This window comes from Copidosoma floridanum, unplaced genomic scaffold, assembly GCF_036245765.1.
Source record: "Copidosoma floridanum isolate Cflo_tuat_1 unplaced genomic scaffold, Cflo_Japanese_pri ptg000020l, whole genome shotgun sequence".
Taxonomy (NCBI): Eukaryota; Metazoa; Arthropoda; class Insecta; order Hymenoptera; family Encyrtidae; genus Copidosoma; species Copidosoma floridanum.
In genome coordinates, this window is record NW_028321897.1 from 5036307 (window position 1) to 5058407 (window position 22101).

The 22101-nt window shown below is 30.8% G+C and overlaps 1 protein-coding gene across 1 annotated transcript; it reads right to left on the minus strand.

Annotated features, from left to right (window-relative positions):
* Positions 1–96: 96 nt before the first annotated feature.
* Positions 97–17094, minus strand: LOC149374345 (vascular endothelial growth factor receptor 1-like). The gene is made up of 10 exons (XM_089594039.1): positions 16789–17094; positions 16483–16687; positions 15199–15282; positions 10391–10527; positions 2701–2851; positions 2395–2619; positions 2227–2317; positions 903–1176; positions 479–810; positions 97–403 (listed from the first exon to the last, which is right to left on the minus strand). Exons 1-10 carry the CDS (start codon positions 17092–17094, stop codon positions 97–99), a joined length of 2112 nt encoding a protein of 703 aa, XP_089450165.1.
* Positions 17095–22101: the final 5007 nt, after the last annotated feature.

Consider the following 22101-nt stretch of genomic DNA (forward strand, 5'->3'; position numbering starts at 1 on the left):
ATTTTCCGAGTTTCAAGCGATATTACTTCTATTTAATACTTCACTTAAAAATATTAATACCTTTCACTATCATGAAAAGCAAACAGTGCAAATCGATTAGCGTGTGTATTTCACGCAATTATGAACATTTATGTATGATGGGCTTGTGAGTTCATGAGAGGTGTTAACATAGTGATGATGAGTTGAGAGAATTGATTTATGCTCTGGTGATGACATTTCAGCTACATAGTCACTTCGTCCCTCTATTTTACTTGTTACGTTAAAATTTTCATACTGATGATATAGTCTTAAGAAGTACATTTTTACGTCATCCTCTAAAAGTTTCCCAATACTTTCAGCTAATTCTGTAAATGATGGTCTATAAATCGGTTCAGCTTCCCAGCATCGAAGCATTATATCGTAACTGAAACAGAGATAACCGATAGAGTTAAGAATTTCAAAAATTTGATTTCTTTTATAAAATCGAACATTTCCTTACACATCTTGGGTAGAGTATATTGGCTGCCCCAGTCTATAGCCTGTGACGAGTTTTTGATACATCACCTCGAACCCTACACCTGAATAAGGTATTTCGGCTAGGGTGAAAAATTCCCATAGGACTACACCAAATGACCACACATCCGACATAGTGGAAAAGACCCCATCCCTAATAGACTCAATAGCCATCCACCTAACAGGAAACTGTCCTTCATGTTGTTTTTTATAGTTTTCGTCCTTGTACAATGTCTTTGTCAAACCGAAATCGCAGATCTTAATAATGTTGTTTTCTGCCAGTAGAATATTCCTTGCAGCCAAGTCACAGTGTAGAACCTGTAAATGCAGTTATAAGTATAAACAAAAATTAGTGAATGTCAGATTAAGAATACGCGACGAAGAAATATTGTATGCACAAATAAATTAACCTTCTTTTGGGAAAGATACTCCATGCCTTTGGCTACCTGGTAGGCCCATAAAAAAAGATCTTGCGAACAGAGACTCTTAAAATCACTATCTACGTAATCCCCTTCATAATTAGAGCGCCAACCTGGTTGCATATCGTCATTATTAAGATAATTGTTTGATTGGCTGTCGAAGCTATAAGCATCAGAGTGGTAGATTGCGGGAAAATTGTTTTGCTTGATGTCGCTAAAAGCCATATCGTTGTCGTCGGAAATGACTGACGCCGTTTGTCTTGTCCTGTTAAGTAAAAATATGAAAGAATTTTAGAATATTGAACATATTTTGTTTCACAGGAGATCTGATCCACTGGACCAAAGTATTTTGTCTATTTCTTTTAACTTGGTTCATTTGTCTTTTTTTTTTTTTTTTTTTGTAAGACAAACTTTTTAATTTATTAAAGCTTTACTTCTTCCGTAAGATTTTTTTATTTTTCTCATCATATTATTTGTACTTTTTCTGGAATTACTACAGTAACAAAAGAAAGTGTGTATCTGTGAATAATTGTATGTTAAGTTGCGCACAGACATTCTCAAATAGAATGTATACTTTAAATCTACATATTACCCATGATGTAACAGCAGATTTTTGGTATTTATCGTCGTTAATTAATCTGTTTAGAAAAAAATTTGCCTACAGGCTGAATATGCAAAATAAATCAGTTCATACAAGCTCAAATTTGCGCTCTTCACTACTTAAAATAATGATTTCTTGAATGATTCATTTAAAAGGGAACAGAATGTTATAAATCAACTTAAACTATGTTGGTGAAACTTTATTTCTACTCTCCATTCGTTTCTCAAAATAAAATTTTTTTGCCATCTGCACATGGTCCGTTAAGAATATGGTAGTTAGTTTTAAATTATTATATTTTTCAGTACTTCTCTGTATAACATTTTTAATCTTATTATTATTTTAGTAGAGAAGGCCTTAAGAGGTTGACGAAAAGTCCAACGAAACGTTCTTCATTGATAATTGACTTTAACATTAGTGTGTTATTATTTCTATCCCAACTACTATACTCTCAACGGCCTATTTGCAAACAGCACAGTAAGGTTTTTCAATTAACTGAAATTTTTAATTAATATTTGTGGCTGTATCAATCAAGGCATGAATTAAGACGATAAGTAGGAAAACAATGTAAAAACAATAAGAGTAAAAAAATATACTTTCTAATTGATTTGTTTCAGATTTGTACGAATTTACTTAGAAGCTTAGAATTCAAACGCATGAAAGCATAAGTTTTTACTGCTTAGTAAAAATAATGTTTGAATATAGTAAAACTAATACCTTGCAGTATTAATGAAACTGTTTCGATGACATAAAAGATAGCTTTGCAGATTTCCAAATCTGCAGAGTTCGACAATTACAAAAAGTTCACCTAAAAGATAGTTTAATTTTTTTGTTAAGCAATTTTATTTACGCATAGTTTTTTAACGAAAACACGTGAATTCTTACGTTTCGCTATATTTTTGGTGCAAGCACCTAGAAGATTTATGATATTTAAATGCTGTCCTAGATAAATCATAATTTTGAGCTCCTTTGCCAATGCATTAATGTGCAATAGATCAGCATTTTTCCGGACTGTTTTTACAGCTACTGTTGTAATTACATTTTCAACGAGAATCCCATTAGCTTCTGCCTTAAAGACAACTCCAAAAGCTCCACTTCCCAATTTTTTACCTTTAATTAGATGTCTCAGATTATCATGGACCCCTTCAATATTAATAATTTTCTATTTGGAACAATTTTATAAATGTTTACCAATTCTTAATTTCTCTCTAGAAAACTCCCATCTTCTGTCGTAAGGAAGAAGTTCTGCTTGATCCTCTACTGTTATTTCTGGATTCATTAGATCAACTGCTCCTTCCTCGAAATACGTAAGACCAGCTTCTAATAGTTGTTTTTCTTTGAACTTGAAATTATTATTCATTTCATAATTGATTTTCTTAGTGGCAGATTTTTTATTCTTTATGATACCAATAATAACAACTTTTGAATTACCTTCCCGTACTGTGCTTTTAAATAAAAGTAAATTAAAAGAGATGTAAGAAATGTAATGAACCACACCACTATTCCATTCCAAAACCAAAGTTTTTGATTTCCTAAAGTTGAAACGAATTTCTTTAATAAGAGCACTCTTTTTTTTTGTCAAAAAAAATGTAGTTAATTACAGTAATTGTGTGGTTGAATAAGCCAACAAAAAGTTTTTGTTTTTAAAACATAAAAACAAATGGTTCAATTAAAAAGTGAATATGACGAAAGTAATGAGCATGGAGTTTACGACCTTCTTACAGCGAAAGTTCAATTTTTTGGGGTAAAACACAAACAACTTTATTTGAATTTAACATTTGTTACTAAAAATTGATCTGTTTTTTAATGTTTTCTTTGTTATAGTGACAGGTCATCCTACGAAAACTGACATACTTCAGGGGCTGGAATGGACAAATACTTAATATGGGGTGTTATTATTAAAATATTTTTTTTGTATTGTCCGTGATCAAAATAAGTTTAAACTTTTTGGACCCTGCTTGATTTTGACGAGAAAAACTTTTACTACGACTTTCTTGATTTACTTTTAAAAAAAAGAAGCATTACGAGCTCTTATAAGATCTCATTAGAACTAAGATAATGGCACTGTCAATGATAGTATTACTTTGTTCTTACATTTACATTATGTACTTAGTATTAAAATACATTCCACCATCCGAGTCAATAATCCAAAATTAAACGAAGATACAAAGCGTTATGTACCTTTACGGGATAGCGCTAATTACGGATTCTTATAAAATTACGGGCTCTTATATACATGAGCCCATTACGCTAATTTAGCTGATCGTATTGATGGGACCGGGATTGCGCGTTTTCGTCCCCGGTTCATGTATAGACAACGAGGGCTTTATATTGAAAAAAAATAACTCAATTTTTTTTTAAATAAATAAAAAATTCTTACAACGACTTTCTCATTTTGTTTTTCAAAAATAGTAGTGGATTGGGTTTTTAGAAAATCGCATTATCACTGAAATAAAGGTCCCTTCTATCAAAATTTGTTACGGGCTCTTAGCAAAAAAAAAGGAGCTTTAAGGGCTCTTGTAAATTCGTTGAAAAATTGATGTTGTGACTCCCCAAAAAATAATAATTTTAATTCACCACCTGAGTTGGTGACCGAACGCTTTGAAAAGATGCATGAAATTCCTTAGCATTACGGGCTCTTGGTTTTTTTATTTTGGGAAGACAAAATCTTCCAATTTGCGTGCCTATAGCATTAGCTTATTGGAATGGAAAAATTTGGGAAGAATTGCTGCAACATCCTTGATTCCCGTAGAAAACAAAGTATTGAAATTAAAAAGCCAAAATTTAATTGCGTTCATTTGTGAAAGCATTTCCCGTTAAAATGTGAAACGTATAAGATCGCGGTCCCACAACTTTAACAGCATCCAAGTATTGAATATAATTTTTTTGGCTGTCTAAAAAGCGTGAAAATTTGTTTATTGTTAATAAGTTTAAGGTTTCATGTCACAGAAATTTTATAAACTCCATATTTTGATTGCAGGTGCAGTCAAAACTGTGAATTCACGAGTAAGACACGAGCCCGTAACTCTAATTTTGCCCCTTTTTTGCATCTGAAACTAAAGAAATACTTTTCAATGGTCTGAATTCTGTTAAATAATTAAAGAAGCTTGCAGGATTTAGATTTCCTTAAACGGTGTTTTTATTGATTGAAACATGAAATAAGCCGTTTTTTGTAGAATGACCTAGATATGCATAATAGATATTTAAGGCAAGCACAGGTTCAAACAAACAAATTATACATAAAATTACTGATTAGGGCTAATCACGTAACTTATTCAGTGGGATATACAAAAACCAAACTGTTTAAATTGTGATAATATCGTTTCATAAAAGGTATATCTAGTTATACATCGTCTGCTATAGAAGTATAACTTTATACTTGGGTACCCAAGCACCCACTGACTCCTGGCTTTTCGTAGGACAGTAGTACTTACGTTAGATCTAAGTCATCGCAGATAGTTTTCCCCAAAAAACAAAGTATAATTATAATAGTAATCATTTTTACTTTTCACAATGATTTTTAATACTTTTTTACTGGTGAAAGCTATTCTCTGTAATGAATTTACATCTTTTCAAAACTTTATATTATTTATTTACTGATTGTTAAAAATTAATGTTCATTACAGAATTATTGATAATATAACTGGACATAAGATTAAGTACCAATTATGTTAATGAAAAAAATTTTATGCAATAATCGTTTGTTGTAAATGTCTCTTCATAAGTTTTTTTAAGGAACGGTATTACTGTCATCAGACTTAGAAAATCGTCAATTATATATCCCGCAAAACAAAGTAGAATTATGTGCACTGACAATTTTTACCTTTTACATCGATTTTTTGAGATTTTGTTACTGGCAAAAAGCCATTCTCTGCAACACAGGAATAATTACCGCTGTCACTTTCCAACAGATATCTTATAATTAATTTTTGATTTCTGTCCTCTAAACTAAACTGTTTCGATGTCTTCAATGATGCACCGTCTTTGAACCACATGATGTTAGGTGTTGGTATACCTCCAACATAACATGATAAATAGACGGGATTTTCAGGGTCTTTTGTAAATCGAGTTATTGAAACGTCATTCATATTTTCATGAATGAAGTAGGCTGGAACTATAAATAACAAATCATCGAAATCAAAGATAATAGTGATGTAACTAAGTGAAAAATAATCGACAACGTAATAATTTTACATAAAAAATTTTTGATCATACCATTGATCTTAAGAGAATGTCTCTTTTGAACTTCTCTGTATAAATTTTTTGCTACGCAATAATAATCTCTTTCATCGGAACGACTCACATTATAAATCGACATAATGGCACGGCGAGTGTAGTTGGTTTGCTCAAACGTAAGGTGTATTTTTTCTAAAACGTGAGAAATTTAATTATTTAACTTCAGGCTAATAATGCAAGGCTTAATATTGTATTGTGCAAGTGGTATTGGTATTTTAATCTAGAACTAACCAGAATTTACAACTTTTTCATTGTTATCGTCATACCATAGTACTTCAGAAAATGTATGAATGACAGCAGCACATATTAAAGAAATATTTTGACCTTCACGAATCTTTGTTTTTGGCTTTATAATTCCAAAAGCCCTATTAGGAATTCCGTCTTAAACAAAAAAAAATTAGTGTAAGAAATTACGTTATGACAAAAATTTTTTTTTTAATTAAAAACTTGGAACTTGTTTTGACATACGAACCCGTGATATAAATATCATGTTCCGTATGGTCACATCCATAACTATTGCAAGCCGTGCATTTGATTGTGGACTTTCCAAGTGGGTGTATAGTAACTATTGATTCATATTCAGCGTTAATACTGTTTTCCTTTTTTTTTATACCCTGCAAATACTGTATTATAAATTAAATTTTGGTTTTCATTTTATCCTATGAATTTTTATACGAACTTATCAAGGGGATAAATCTAATAATAAATTTTAAGTTAAACTAACCAGTATCTTATTTGTTTCATCAATATCTTGAGACTTGAATGTGAGATGCCTTTTGTAGGTCCACGATACATTAAATTTAGGTTTACTCTCAACAAGGCAAACGAACGTAGTACTCTCATTTAAGCCATAGTAACCTTCAGTATAACTTGTGTTCAACCTCACCCTTGGCTTACCTGGAATAAAAAAATAGTATGAACATTGTTGTAAAGGAATGTGAGAATGACAAGAAAAAGTTTTAAAACGAATATGAAGTAGTATTGCCGAGTGATAAAACTTCATAAATTTTTTTTGGAACTCACAAGACTTCAACTTTTATAAATGTGAATTAGCTGACCCTATTCAAATATAAATATCACTATACTGAGTGTAACATTCACTAAAGTGTGAGAGAATTGAATGAAAATAAAATATCAACAGAATAGAGCTGCAAGCATTAGACTGCATGTTTTAGGCTCAACATAATATTAATAAAAAATAACAAAGACTCGATACATGATAGCTACATATCAGTAGTCTCAGAGTATCAGAGTATTTGGAAACGTTAGTATTTTCTGATTCTCATTATACTTAAATACGATACAAGCAAAGTTTTTTAAAACTTGAAGAGATCAATTAATTATTTTTCCTCTCAATGTACATGTATTTAATACATTTCAAGTTATCCCAGAACGACAAAGATGCAAAAAATGCGGTGTAACCATTAAAAAAAATTTTTTTTAAACATCTATTTTAGTAGTGTAATTATTTGTAGGCTTCATTGTAAACTTAAGACACGTAGCCTTACATGAATTTTTTTTATGGTTACAATTTTATAATTCGACTGCAACTACGAATTACATGTAGGAAATATTTGCAGGAAATAAACAGCATTGTTGAATGTAAAGTTTTTATAAACGCAGGGTTACCTTGCTGTTTTTATAAGAGAGGAGACCACAGATTTTCTTTTTTTCAAACTGTGTACACCGAGTCAGTGGGATAAGATCAGTGTGGACGTTTCTATTTAACTAATATTTTTTCAATAAAGTATACTTTTTTTATACTATAGTGTTATACGCTCAACTCTGTGCTACAGGCACTACTTAGGGCACTCCGCACTTCAGAATAGGGTAGGAAGGAGGATGGGGTGGTGTAGGGGCCAGGGGTGACTTACACTGCTCGGTGTATTGTCTGAGTCTCTACCAGATGTACACGGAAAAACCGAGACTAATTTCTGCACTTCTCCCGGATACACTGTCGAAGCATAAGAGAAACAGTTAATCTACCCTCAAAATTAACAGTGAAGGCAAAATGGCGAAACCGTCATTCCTCCAAGTACAAACTGTACTTAATGCTGTGTAATTTCAGTGATCGATAGAACTATAACTCCATAAGAAGGCTGTTTTTAGATGAAATTTCTTACAGTATCTTACATGGTTGTTTGAATGTATTTGACGATAAGGAATGTATCTTTCGAAAACTGTCCATTGAAAATAGGGGAACATTTTTTAGTGAACAATTGTATTCAAAAAAATTCAAAAATCGTGATTTTTAATTACATCCTTAAGTTAATTAACAAAAGCCATATTCAGTGGTATACTATTTGTAGGTTTTGTTAGAACAAACTATTTTCAACCTGAAGTATTAAAATCAGTTCATAATTGTTTAAAACAATCGAAATATAATGCTGGAAAATTGAGAATTTCATTACATTTTTACTACGTTAAAAATTTTTTAGCAGTTCTGCAACTTGGTGATTATGTATTTCATAAGCATGGACCATCGTCAAACTTTATTCGTAATAAAATATTTTTAACTTTCGATTATTTAAAACAATCATGAATCAATTGTCATACTTCAGGTGGAAATTGTTTCTTCTAACAATACTTATAAAAGGTAAGCCAATGAACATGGCTTTTGTTAATTGGTTTAAAAATATAATTAAAAAATACGATTTTTACGTATTTTTTGGCAGAAAATCGTGAATTAAAAAATGTTTCCAACATTTTTAATGATCGCTTTTCAAAATATATATTCCTTATAGTCAAATGAATTTAATGAACAACCAGAGATACTGTAAGGAATTTCATCCTGCGGCTTTGCTAATTCTATCGGCATATACTGTCACGTCATCGTGCCGGTCAAAGTAATACGAGCAATACAGCTTAAAGCTCCAGGACTCAAGATGTTTTTGACTACCAGGATTTTTAATTTTGTAACGCAAATGAACTGTGTAGAGTTTTGAATTATTATGATCTTTAAGTGTTAAAAATTTTTGATTTACCAAGAATTCCAAGATAAAATGTTAATTTTTTTTCTCCTACAATGTTTTCGGCTATTAATGTATAAAAGCCCATATTGAAATGAAAAATATTATCCAAGCGTAAACTGCTTATTGATTCGTTGTTCTTTGTAAATATATCGTAACCTTCATATGGATTACTATGGATATTACGACCATAATTATCCACCCTAAAAAACAATGTACATCTTAATAAGATCAATTACAGATAACAAATCTCATGATTATTTGTTTGTACGTTTTAAAAATTAATATGTGTTACCACTTTAAAGTTGGTGTTGGACATGTGATGACGTAAGCCACAAAAGTCACAGAGTCACCATAATTGACATATTCGCTTTTATTAATAGCCGTCAGATTAAGGTATGGGTTATTAGAATCTGTCAAAAAATAATGATGAGAACGTATTCATGATTACTAAAGAGAAAAAAAAATACAGAAGTTCGTAACTGACCATAAATACAGATGTATATTTCAGAACTTTTCGTTTCATTAAACGATGATTTTACTTGGCATACGTAATTCCCTTGATCACCGTAAGTCACATTGTCAACAATAAGTTCAGATGTTATTATCTCATACATGTAATATTTATCTGATGCTTCTTGAACAGTGTTCAAAATTTTCCTGGATGTCTAATAATGTACATATGTCATAATTTAAAAATGAATTAAACCATCAGAGTACTTAAAATTTTGTCATGACTCAATAAATTGTAATTTTGTTCAAATTTTACCACATTTTGCGGAATTTTCCAAAAAATGTTGTAGAGAGCTTCTCTCTTGACTTTGACGTTACATTTAACACTTAACTTCGAGCCTATCGTGACATTTTTTAGATCAGCTACTTTTACAATTGGCTCACCCACACACGAAAAAAAAATTGAATATTGGTCAATCATCATTTCAATTATGTGTGACGAATTTTCTCCATTCACTGAGCAAGTAAACACACCATAGTAATTCATTTTTGCATTATTACTAATGTAACCAATTTTCGGATTAAAAGTTATTTTTTCACTAAGATTAACTACCTAAAATAATTGAAAACATTATTAAAAGCTGCAATACTTAATCGACAGAAAAATACATCGATTCAGTAATATTACTTTTCCCTTTTTTTTTAAAGTAACTTCGAAGTCAGGGGAAGTCGTCTGGCATGGAAAAATTATGTATCTATTGCATCCAGTAGCTAGTAAATAATTTCCCTTTTTATTGACATGCACGAATGGATTTTTATTGGCTGTGAATGAAAATATATATTCTTCAAATATTTTAACAATTTAGTAGTAGTACATACAGAAAACATTTTTTTTTTTTTTTTTTTTTTTTCATGACGAAAAACGGATTTTATAGTTTACTTACACTTAACATAAACATATATCCAAGTAATTTTTGGATCGTTATAGTTTTTAAAAGTCATGTTTGTTACTTTTTTGCTTTCATCAGCACAGCAATACCAGCCAGTGTCTCCAAAAACGGTTGATGATCTTATAAATGTTTTGTTGGTGCTCCTCCCTTCTGGTATTATATCGGGTCTAGAGGTTGTCTTTTTTCCAACAGAAAAAAAAATAGTCAATATTTTTCTAAAACATTTTTTTTGAAACTAATATAGACATGGAGGTGTCAAATTATTTAACTTACCCTGCCTTTTATATTGCTGGTTGGAAAATAAAAATTAATGTAGCCATTGCTCATGCACTTAATGTTTAGGGTATCTCCTTCATTTATTTGCAACTCGGTGACATTTGGATAAAGCAGAGGCTTAAATGCATGGCAACCTAAAAATATTAAATGCAGTGTCAATTTTTAGCCCCAAAGTAGATGTCTCTTTAAGGAAGTGTACTGTTTACATTTACATAAATTAAAATGATAACTGATAAATAAATAAGAATGCTTATTGCATCTTGTAAACACATGTCTCTCTGAAATAAAATTTTTCTCTATTTTGTATACTTTTTTTAATAAAAAAAAATCTCCAACCTTACATTTAAAGTAAGACAGAAAAAATAATAATGATATAATGAATGAATAGATTTAGTCACGATATTTGATTTTTGGAGCATAACAGAGACACTACAAGTGTAAGAACAAACATACGCTCTTGAAGTATAACATAATTTACTACACAAGCTTATTGCATGTTATAAATGTATGTTCTTCATTTAAAATTGTTTTTTTCTCTATTTTGGATACTTCCTTACATAATGAAAAAAAACATACTGTTATATTTAAAATTAGATAGAAATAAAATACCAGTAATGTAACGAGTACGTTAACTGAGTGATGGTATTAGATTTCCAGAGCAAAACAGGATCACACGAGTGTAAGAATGACCGTATAAGTTTTATTACGGTGTTTTTGCCAAAGATGATTAGTCTAGAAGACGGAGAAAATATACTTTATAATCCATATATCAAGACAATTCAAAACACCCAGATAAATTCCCGTATATCTATGAGCTAATTACGTCGCAAACTTTACTATGCGCATCCTTTTAAACATTGAAGCATACACTCATCTCATACATACACTTACTACTGAAATAAATGAATTGATAGGTAGAACAAAACGGACATAATAACACAAATAAATTCATAAAGAATCACGTAAAAAAATTTATGAAAGTAAGCATTAGAAGGAAGTTTAAAAGAGGTGGTTGGGTAGAAGCAAAGTAGAGTAGCCATAGTGGCTAATCTCGTTGAAATAATTGCACAAATAAATCATGTTAAATTTAAGTAAATTTAAAAGGTAACCACCATGCGTACATACTTACAAAAAAAAAGATGATAAAAAGATGTAATGTAAAGTGTTCGTGTTTTACATTATTTTAACAATGGATGTGCAAATTGAAATAAGGTAATGTAAACAAATCATATTCTCTGGCGTCTATTGAGCCTTCCAGCTAAAAACATACGTTACTTTCTTCTATTTATCAACGAGGACTTATATTTATTATAATGATCGAATGAAATTGACTTCTAGTAAAAGACAGTTTATTATGAATTATCCTTGCAACTTATCAAATTTTATCGTCCTGAGGTGACGTTATGAGTTGCAACCTATTTCTTCGTCGTTTTTTTTGGGTTAGCATCTCTGTATCAACAGACGTGTTTATTGATATGTATGCGCTTAACAAATGAGTATTAAAAGAGTTTTAGAAGTGTACCACGCTTTATGTTTTATAACGTAAGGTGATTTGCTTTTTACAAAAAATGGTAAACTTTTTAATGGTAAGTCAAAATTTCAAATATGATACTCATTTTTAAACTGTATTTTACCTGTCGAAGATATTTCATGTTTCAGTGCAATTTCAGTAAAAGTAATTTAAGGTTTAGTTTCTAGAAATGGTGGTCACACATGACACTAACTAATAGAAAAATAATTTATGTAACTTGCATATATCATGGTACTATAAAACAAATTAAAAAAATCTATATTTACAAGTTAGTTGATATTTCTCCAGTTTTTCATTAAAATCAATGTTTGTACTTTTCTTTATCATTAATTTCCAGTATTCTTACACAAAGAAAAATCTTATGTGTAAAATTCATTAAATCCGATCACAGCAGCTTTGTATAAATATACAATATATTCGTTTTTAAGTTTTTTATGGTTATATATACCTGAAAAAATGTTCAAAAAAAGTAACAGTTTTGGCAACTGAAACAGAGACTGAGATCCATGACCACTTTGAGGGCTCCCCATTGCACTCTGTGGTATAATTTGGACTCCTTATGGTGGTACTTCAAACTGATTTAGGACGATTGCACATTGCGACCCGTGATTAAATAGAGGACTGGAAAAATATGTCTTCGATCTAGCGTATAACGTGACCACGCCCGATCAAAAGCTAGAAATGTGTATGTATGTGTTATATATGTTAGCCAATAGTTGAACCAACATTGTCGAATCCCCTACCTTACCTTACCCTCGTTACACTCCATTATAGCTATCCCCACTTCTTTGAACTAAGCTATACGTGTTTCAATAATTTAAAGCCTGAGTGACTGCGTATTTTAAAACTTTAGTTGATGTTCCAAAGCATAAGATTTTTATTGATTTTGTAACACTTTTGAAGACTCTACAAGTATATATGTTCATTGTAAGTTGCTAGTGGGAAAAAAAATTGAGTTTTGATTACTTGAAAGAAAAATCAATTAAATAATTTAAAAGTAATTTAATCTTTCTTGATGATTGATCATGAAGTGGTATGATACATTTCTTAAAAAACTGTTCTTTTACTTGTAGGACCGTACTACAACATATATTATCAATGGAAAAGTGTAAAGAAAAATATACTGTGAAAAATTATTCACCTGATTTGAAACAATTAACTTTACTTCATAAGCAACTACATTTATTATATAAGTTGTTACAAGTTTTAATGTATTAATTGTATGTAAAACAGTTATTTTCACGATTTTTAGTTACTTTTACAATTCTAAACTTTCACTATGCTCGTTATTAATTTTTCTTTTTATACAGCTACAAAACTTTTACGATTATTATTGGACTTATAAAATTTTTAATAATTTCTTAATCATTTATACAGATACATAACCACTAATAAATCAAAAGCTTACCTTTTATTAAATAAAAACAAATAGATATTATTAAACTAGTAACGCTATCTTTTTATTTCTTACTCACTTTTTAGAGGCTCTCATTAAAAAACGAAAAAAAGACAATATCTCCGTTTTTCTAGTAAAGAAAACTTAAATATTCTATGTATGTAAATTAATTACGCTTTTATATTTTGTTCATAGAAAAATAATGAAATCTTTTTTCCTTTATTTTATGTGTGAACTATGAAATGTACTTTTCGTTTGGATTGCTCAACTTTTTTTTTATCTCATAACGCTTCCAATATATGTTTTTAAAAATAGGTAAAGTACAGTATTCTTTATATTTTAAAGGGTATTGTATTTTAAATCCATTTAATAGACATAAGTTTATATTCATGATATTTTCAAGTTCCAATTAATACAGGAATTCTGGGGATTTCAACAATCACATTTGAATATGCCAGACCAATGTATGACGTCAAAACTATATTCCTCCGTTCTACTTTGAGCCAATTAAATCAAATATTTGGTATTTTTTTATATGTCATTGTTATAGTGTATTAACGGCTCATAATCAGTTTCCATAGTTTTCTCTCGGTTTTCTATTAAATCGATACACACCGAGTTGTTGATTCTCGAAGACTATCAGTAATCGCTATTTTTGTGTATGATTTTCGAACTACCTCGTGAACAATGTGATTCAAATAATTTACAGGGCTTGTTTTTTTATCTCACTTTAGCTTGATATCACTCCCATAGTGTAGTCCGATGTATCTCTAAGACTTGATAACGAAGTACTAAGTGAACTGGGTAAAATAGACTGTCCCTGAATAGTACTCATTACAAAGTTAGGTTTAATTTTATAGTAATGCAAAATTCTGTGTGAAACAGACCTAAAAATTGGCTATCTTTATCAGACAGTCTAGTTTCGTACACTTGTTGTAAGACTAAATAAGTTGTACGGTTTTTCTCTTAAAAGTTTTAACCTAAGAATGAGAATACCTGTCGATGGAATTGAGGGTCATCGGAAAATACAAAGCGAGTGGTAACTACTTCCTCCAAATATGATGACATTTTTTATGATGTTACACTTAGAAATTAACCTGTATATTTACAAGTACACCCTTTCAGGGTAAGAACTCTATTTATCTCTTTGCAGCCGTGGCTAGATACTAGTCCATTTGACTCTGCAATATTGTATTACCCTTCGCACTTATATTCAAACCTGAAAAATAATGGCTATCAGGAATTCCTAGACTAGAAGGCCAAAATATAGAGATGTAGACCAAAAGTTGTATGGAATAATTTTTAAAGACAAAAAGTAGAAGATCGAAGAATAAAGATGAAATGCCAGGATCAGAGATAAAAATCTAAAGTTACATTGACTGGCAGATATTAGTGCAATAATTGAGAAATTTTTTAGCACGTACATAAGAGGACACAAAATAGAGGAATATATATTAAGGCCATTCCAAAGAAGAGAATTTATAAAATGCTACAAAGGGAATCGGCATAGAATGTAACTATAGAGGAAGGAATGTACAGCTGAAAAGAGAGAATAGACCAAATGATACCAAAGTACATAAAAACTATTGACTTCAACTTTGCATTTCCGGCAGTATTCAGGACATAATTCATGTCAAATTTTTGAATAAAAAATCATAAATCCTAACTGTAACATTTTTCTAGTAAGTTTCATCCTTGAATCTCCTCAAGTTACCAACTGTCCTACTTTGAATGTTATCATAAGTACACCCCAATGGCAAGCAAAAACCTTTTTCTTAAACAATTAATTTTCCCAACCCTTGATACACTTAATCATCCACTCATGGACGATTTTGCCAATTAAGATAGTTTACACGGCAATGTAGAAGAAAAACTTACCATTCGCTGTTTGTTCCTTGCCCTTGTCATAAGTCTCTTCTTCTTCGTTGTTTCTACGAGCGTCGTCCTGTGACTGAGCTGTTACTATTGTATTATTCGATTACTTGAAACCTTAGCGATTGTAAATTTGATAGGTTTAGTAAAAATAGTCATTTGATGGCTTCAAAAATTTTATAAAGTATTTATTTAGAGCTTTTGCATTATATACTAGATATATGACATAAGCATGAACCTTTGTTAGTTTTACACGCAACAATAAATTGTGGTGTCTCTTTGAACGTTGCTAAACTTTGTTATGGATTTAGTTAGTAAAAAAAAAAAACTTAAACTGAAATATAATTAAGCACTATTGTACACAAATTTTCTATAAAAGTAATTCTACGCCTGGGAATTTTATTTTTAGACACCTAATTTCAAAACATTGTTAATAAATTAAGAGCAAAACTAATTCTTTTTAGCACATACGCATGTTTGAAATCATCGTATGCAATATTTTTTGTACTACCCTGTGCTACAGTGAAACATTTATTAAACTTTTCATTCATTACGAATTCCTCATCTAAACACATGTTCCAGATACAGCAGTGTTCAGTTTACGTATATTGTCAGCACACTCTTAAAGTTTAGTTTTGCTTAAAAAAGTGACTTTAATGATCAAAAATCAAATAGTTTTAAAATTAAGCATGACTGCACCGTTTAACATTTGTTTTACCAAAGTAACTACTTTCTTCTGGATTTATGTACTTGCTCTTGAAACTCTTATCGGAAAATAATGAAACATTTGCATTATGAGTTACAGTAATAGTATAATGTAGGTCAGACTTGCAATTTACGGCAACGTATTAACATAGTTACGCCGGTTGAGCGGAATTGTCATATCTTCAGACAATGATGTTATTGCTGGATTGATATCTTTTTTTTCCAACTGGCGTTCTTTATCAAAATTTTCATAATCATGATAAATTCTTAGAAAATGGGTTTTGATATTATTTTGTAAAAGTTTTCCAATCATTTCAACCAGCATTATGAACGACGGTCTGGATGTCGGCTCTTCCTCCCAGCAATGGAGCATAATATTATATCTAAGAAAAAAAGTAAACGAGTTAAGTACTTAACGGCTTTTCAAATACGAACTTATTATAAAAAGTTTCATTTACATGTCATCGGTGGCATAAACGGGCCGAGCCATTCTGTATCTCCTGATTAATTTCTGATACATCACCTCGAACCCTACACCTGAATAAGGTATTTTTGCAAGAGAGAAAAGTTCCCATAGAACTACACCAAATGACCACACATCTGACATAGTGGAAAAAACTCCGTCTCTGATGGACTCAATGGCCATCCACCTGATAGGTAACTTCCCATTGCATTGCTTCTTATAGTTTTCATCTTTGTACAATGTCTTGGCTAAACCGAAATCGCAGATCTTAACGATGTTGTTTTCTGCTAACAGTATATTTCTTGCAGCCAAGTCACAGTGCAGCACCTGTAAAAAAAATTAGCATCATAAAACCACAGTTAGGTAATGCGTAGTTACAAATACGTAAACATAAGATTTCTATATGTATGCACATGATAAGTGCTTGCCTTTTTTTCTGAAAGAAACTTCATGCCGTTTGCCACTTGATAAGCCCATATTAGAAGATCCTCAGTGCAGAGGAACGAAAAATCTCCTTCTACGTAATCACCTTCATAATTAGAACGCCAACCTGGCTCAGAGTCTTCATCCATAAAATCATCACTGGATTCAATTGGGCCGCTGAACTTCTGAGTTTCTGAATAGTGGATGGTGTGCTTATCGTTTGGACTGCTGTCAGACAAGGTCGGAAATAAATTTTCATAGATCTCGTGTCTTGTTCTATAGGCCAAAAAAATTTGTTTCGTTCGTGACATTTACAAATTATAGGTTACCAAATCAAGTTTTGTGTTTTGTTTGATGTATTTAATAAGTTCCAGAACTAACTACGTGGTTTATAACCTAACAAATTTTATCCTTTCTTGGACACAGGGTGAACATTACTAATTGTTAGAAATGATAAAGTATTTCGTATTTTTTTAACTGAATCATCTATATTATCAGTATCATATTTGTTACTATGCACAGTTTGTTTTATAATTCATGTAAATCCAGCTCTAAAGTAAAGACATTATGTGAAAGTAAGGATAAAGTAATTTGTTATGTGAAACATAGTCTGTAATACAATTAATGTTAAATGTTTAATTCAGTTTAATAGTTCATTATATTATAAGTTGTTGTTTTTTTACAAGATATTAATATAAATAAAAAATATCTCATTGTCTCTAAGTTCCAGTTTAATATCAAATTACATGGTCAACAATACAGTACCAGAACAAAAAGTTACTTAAGATAGCTCCCTTGCGAAATTATACGTAATAACATTTGTTTTTATTGATGGATTTTGATCCATTAAATTCATTCGTATTTTTTTTATACTCCAAGCCTGCCCTTAATTTCGAGAAATTTTGACTTAAAAGTCTCAATTTCCTACGTATGCTATTATTGAATAGTATCAGACAATAAGTGACTCATGCATTTCCTAAAGGAAATTGGGATATCTGAGCAAAGCCATTATTAGGTCCTTATACAAAAATTATTTTTGTTTTAAATGTCGCGTTGCAAAGTGTATGTAGTGAGTCATTTTCTTGAAATATTTTTTAAAAAAGAAAGCGAAAATTGTTTTCAGCTCCTTATTTTTTGTCACTGATACGTGCTAATTTTCAAACACGAACGTTTCCATTGAATATCCTCACTAGCCTTCTCTTCTACCTCTGATAACTTTTGTCAAGGGCAATAAGATAATTTATTTTTGACTGTATAACAAGTACTCCGTATATGCAAAGAACGTAAAAATGTACTTTGGCTAGGTGTACATGAATGTCTATGTAGGTATGGGTGGTCGACTGCATTTGGACTTTGGCTGTCTAGGCTACACTTGGCTGTACTTGGGTTTCGTTTATATTACTGTTAAACTTTTCATTATTATATGTAGACAATGGAGCTACCTCAAAAAACTTTTGTGATCTCCTGTTTGAAGGTGTCCATATGAATCGCTCTGTAACTTAGGCTGTGGGCACGTGAAACCCCGTAAATCGTAAAGCGTTTCGCGTATCGCGTAAAGTAAGGAAGATTAGATATACGCCAGTTTGTGGGCACAAGAAGGCGTAAAAGCCTCGTGTATCGCGTCAAGTAGGAGGGAGTTGACCAATCTGCTATCTTGTCAACAAAACAAGTTTCCCAATGCAAGTAAATTCTCAGCCTAAACATATGAAAAAAGTTTTCAAGCATTTGTTAATGCCCACATACTTTTTTTTTTCATTTTATTTTCCGTAAATACATTTTATACAGATAAGTCATAACACTTCCCACCTTTTCTTTGCTATATTGGGTCATCGCATAGGTCGTATAGACTTTCTATAATTTTTCAAAGGTCTTAGGATTTGTTTTTTATTCAATGTCAAAAATCTAATTAATTATGGGATTGACGCTTCGATTGTTATTGTTGACATTAGCTACTGACTGTATTCATAGCTTGAGTACTTTATTTACGCTTTACGCAAAAAAATCTGCCATTGTGCACATGAGTAAAAAAATACGCACGTAACTTTATTTTCGCCACAAGCGAGATCGAAAGAGCATGTGTTCTGCAAACTAACTGCTAGCTGTGATTGGTTTAATAACACTTACGCGCGTATTTTTCACTTACACGTACATGATGACGATTTTTTTTGCAGAAAGCTTAACTTACGTAACTTTCCCCGATCCTGTAATTTTATGCGATAAGAAATACGTTTTACGCGATTCCATGTATGTGCTTGAATCCTAAGGCACTAATAGGGTCACGTTTTAATAAAATGAAAAATAATTTTTGTCAATAAAACACACCGTAGCTCAAAAATTTTAATAAGAAGTTGAAGCAGTCAAATTCTTACCTCTTTAAATTTTTTCCCATAGAAGTATCGATTTTACCTGTACTTGGTTCAATTTGGTTAATAAAATTTTTTCGATGACGCACGAGATAGCTTTGAAGATTTCCAAATCTACAAAGCTCAATAATTACCAAAAGTTCACCTACAACATAATTTTATTTTTATTAAACAAGTTCTTTTAAATGAGTATTTCGAACAGTTATTCGTAAGTTATTACGTTTGGCTATATTTTTGGTACAAGCGCCCAGAAGATTTATGACATTTAAGTGTTGTCCTAAATAAACCATTATTTTAAGCTCCTTTGCCAGCGCACTAATATACATTAAGTCTGCATTTTTGCGAATAGTTTTCACAGCCACAGTTGTAATCGACTCGTGAGGCAAAATCCTATAGGCCTCTGCCTTATACACAACTCCAAAAGCCCCGCTTCCTAATTGCTTATCTTTAATTGAATGAATGGGTTGTTTTACATTATTATGGATCACTTGAATGTTTATTTTCATAGTCTTTAAGTGGCAGTAAGAGAAATTTATAATTTTTTACCTAATCTTAACTTCTCAATAGGAAACTCCCATCTAATATCGTAAGGAAGAAGTTCTGCCTGCTCGTCTATGGTTAACTCTGGGTTTATTAAATTAACTGCTCCTTCTTTAAAATGCGTACAGCCAGCTTCTAATAGTTGTTTTTCTTTAAACTTGAAATTATTGTTGATTCGATGATAAAAATATTTAATATTGGCAAGTTTTATTCTTAAGAAACATCTAAAACTTTCTAGTTACCTTTGCATGTTGAGTTTGTAAATAAAAGTACATTAATAGAGAAATAAGAATCGTTATAAACCATATTATCATCGCAATCCACAAGTAAGATTCTCGATTTCCTAAAGTCAAATCCAATTATTTTACAAATACTATTATTTTTTTAAGTCAGTCATAACTGTTAATACTCTTACGATTGAGAAACCCAACTACAACTATTTGTTATAAAAATATGGGAAAATAAAATTTTTAATTTAAAAAATAACATTTTAAGTGGAGTCATAGCATAAATTTGCCAATTTTTTAAAATGAAAATTCGATTTTCTAGCAGAAAGTATGAACAACTTTATTTCAACTTCACAATATCATTAAATGTACGGCAATTTTTTATTTTTTTTTACAAAGTTTTGAATAATAAAGTGACAGATAAGATTGCCCCGTACATCAATAATGTAACTTACTTAGTTCGTTATAAACATCAAAATTACTTGCATCGAAAATTGTTACCTTTGACAATAATTGTTTGAGATTTTTTTACTGGCCAAAAGCCATTCTCTGCAACACATGAATAGTCACCACCGTCACGTTCCAAAAGATATCGTATGATTAACTTTTGATTTCCATCTTCTAAACTAAACTGTTTTGATGACGATATAGATGTACTGTTTTTGAACCACATTATATTAGGTATTGGCGTTCCTCCAACGTAACATAATAAATGGACAGGATTTTCAGGGTCTTTTGCAAGCCGTGTTATTGCAACGTCATTCATATTAACATGGATGAAATAAGCTGGAACTATAAATAAAAAAAATTATAGAAAACGAAATATAGCTGATTGAATCGTATAGTAACCATCAGTAGTGTGGTCATATCAAAAACAATTTTTTTTACTAATACCATTAATTTCAAGGGAATAAGATTTTGTTTCTGTTCTAAAGACACCTTTATTTTTCGTTGCGATGCAATGCAAGTTCCTTTTATCTGCCTTAGTTACATTACTAATCGACAGAACTGCAGAAAAAGTAAATTTGCTCACTATCAATGTAACGTGTAGTCTGTCTAAAATTTAATGAAAAATAGTTAACATTCGGCAAACACTATTGAAAAATGTGAATGATAACATCTGGAAATTGAATTTTAAACTGACCAGAATCTACGATAGGTTTTTTTTTATCGTCATACCATGCTACCCTGGCGTTTTCTCGAATTACGCCAGCACATATAAGAGTAACGTTGTCACCTTCAATGAAATTTTTTTTCATTGATATAATTCCTAAAGATGCATTGGATACTCCATCTTAAAATTAAAATTTTGTAGTGAAAACCAGTAGACAGTAAGTGCTTGGGATACCCAAGTATGAAGTTATACTTCTATGAAATTGTATGGCAGACAATACAATTATGATTATAAATATACCTTTTATGAAACGGTTTTAAATAATATTTCATTATTTAATAAATTAAAGATTATAAACAATATATAACGGCGCAGTACAATATAAACAATATATAGGCTGTTCAGTAAAAGACTGTGGGCTTTCATCGAATCTTCAAATCTTCCAATGATTTCAAAACAATTTCCTATCACCTACGCTGATTACATCTATAACTTAACGCTCCCATCTGTCACATAATATGCTCACACACTTATGTTTCTAGTCCGCATTTAATACCCAAAATATAATTTAAAAGGTTAAGATTAACCATCCTATAGTGTCACTTTCTTTAGATGCATAGTATTACATGCTAGTGAATGTCTTCACTGCACCCTATTTATGTATTTAATTTTAAAGAACCCCAATTTAACGTGTAATTTTATAAAAAAATTACTCAAAATTTTATTTATATGATCTGTAGAATTCTCTAATTTTTTTTGCATGAAAGATTACTTTTAGATAAACCTACTAAATTTTGAAATATATTAACAAGTTTTTTTTTAATAAAACAAAAAAGAAGGAGTTGAGAATGCGTAAAAGCGTTATGTAAATACATTCATATGAGAAAAACAATTGCCAGCGTTGCAGCATACATTTACGCTCCTCTCACCTCTCTAAACTTTTCCTCCAGTAACTATGATGAAAGTCCTCAAGTCAAAAAATCACCCTAATCACGAATGGAAAAATTGTGAAACAATAAAACACATTAAAAATCAATTATTGTTTTTATACAATACACAAAAATTAATGTATGA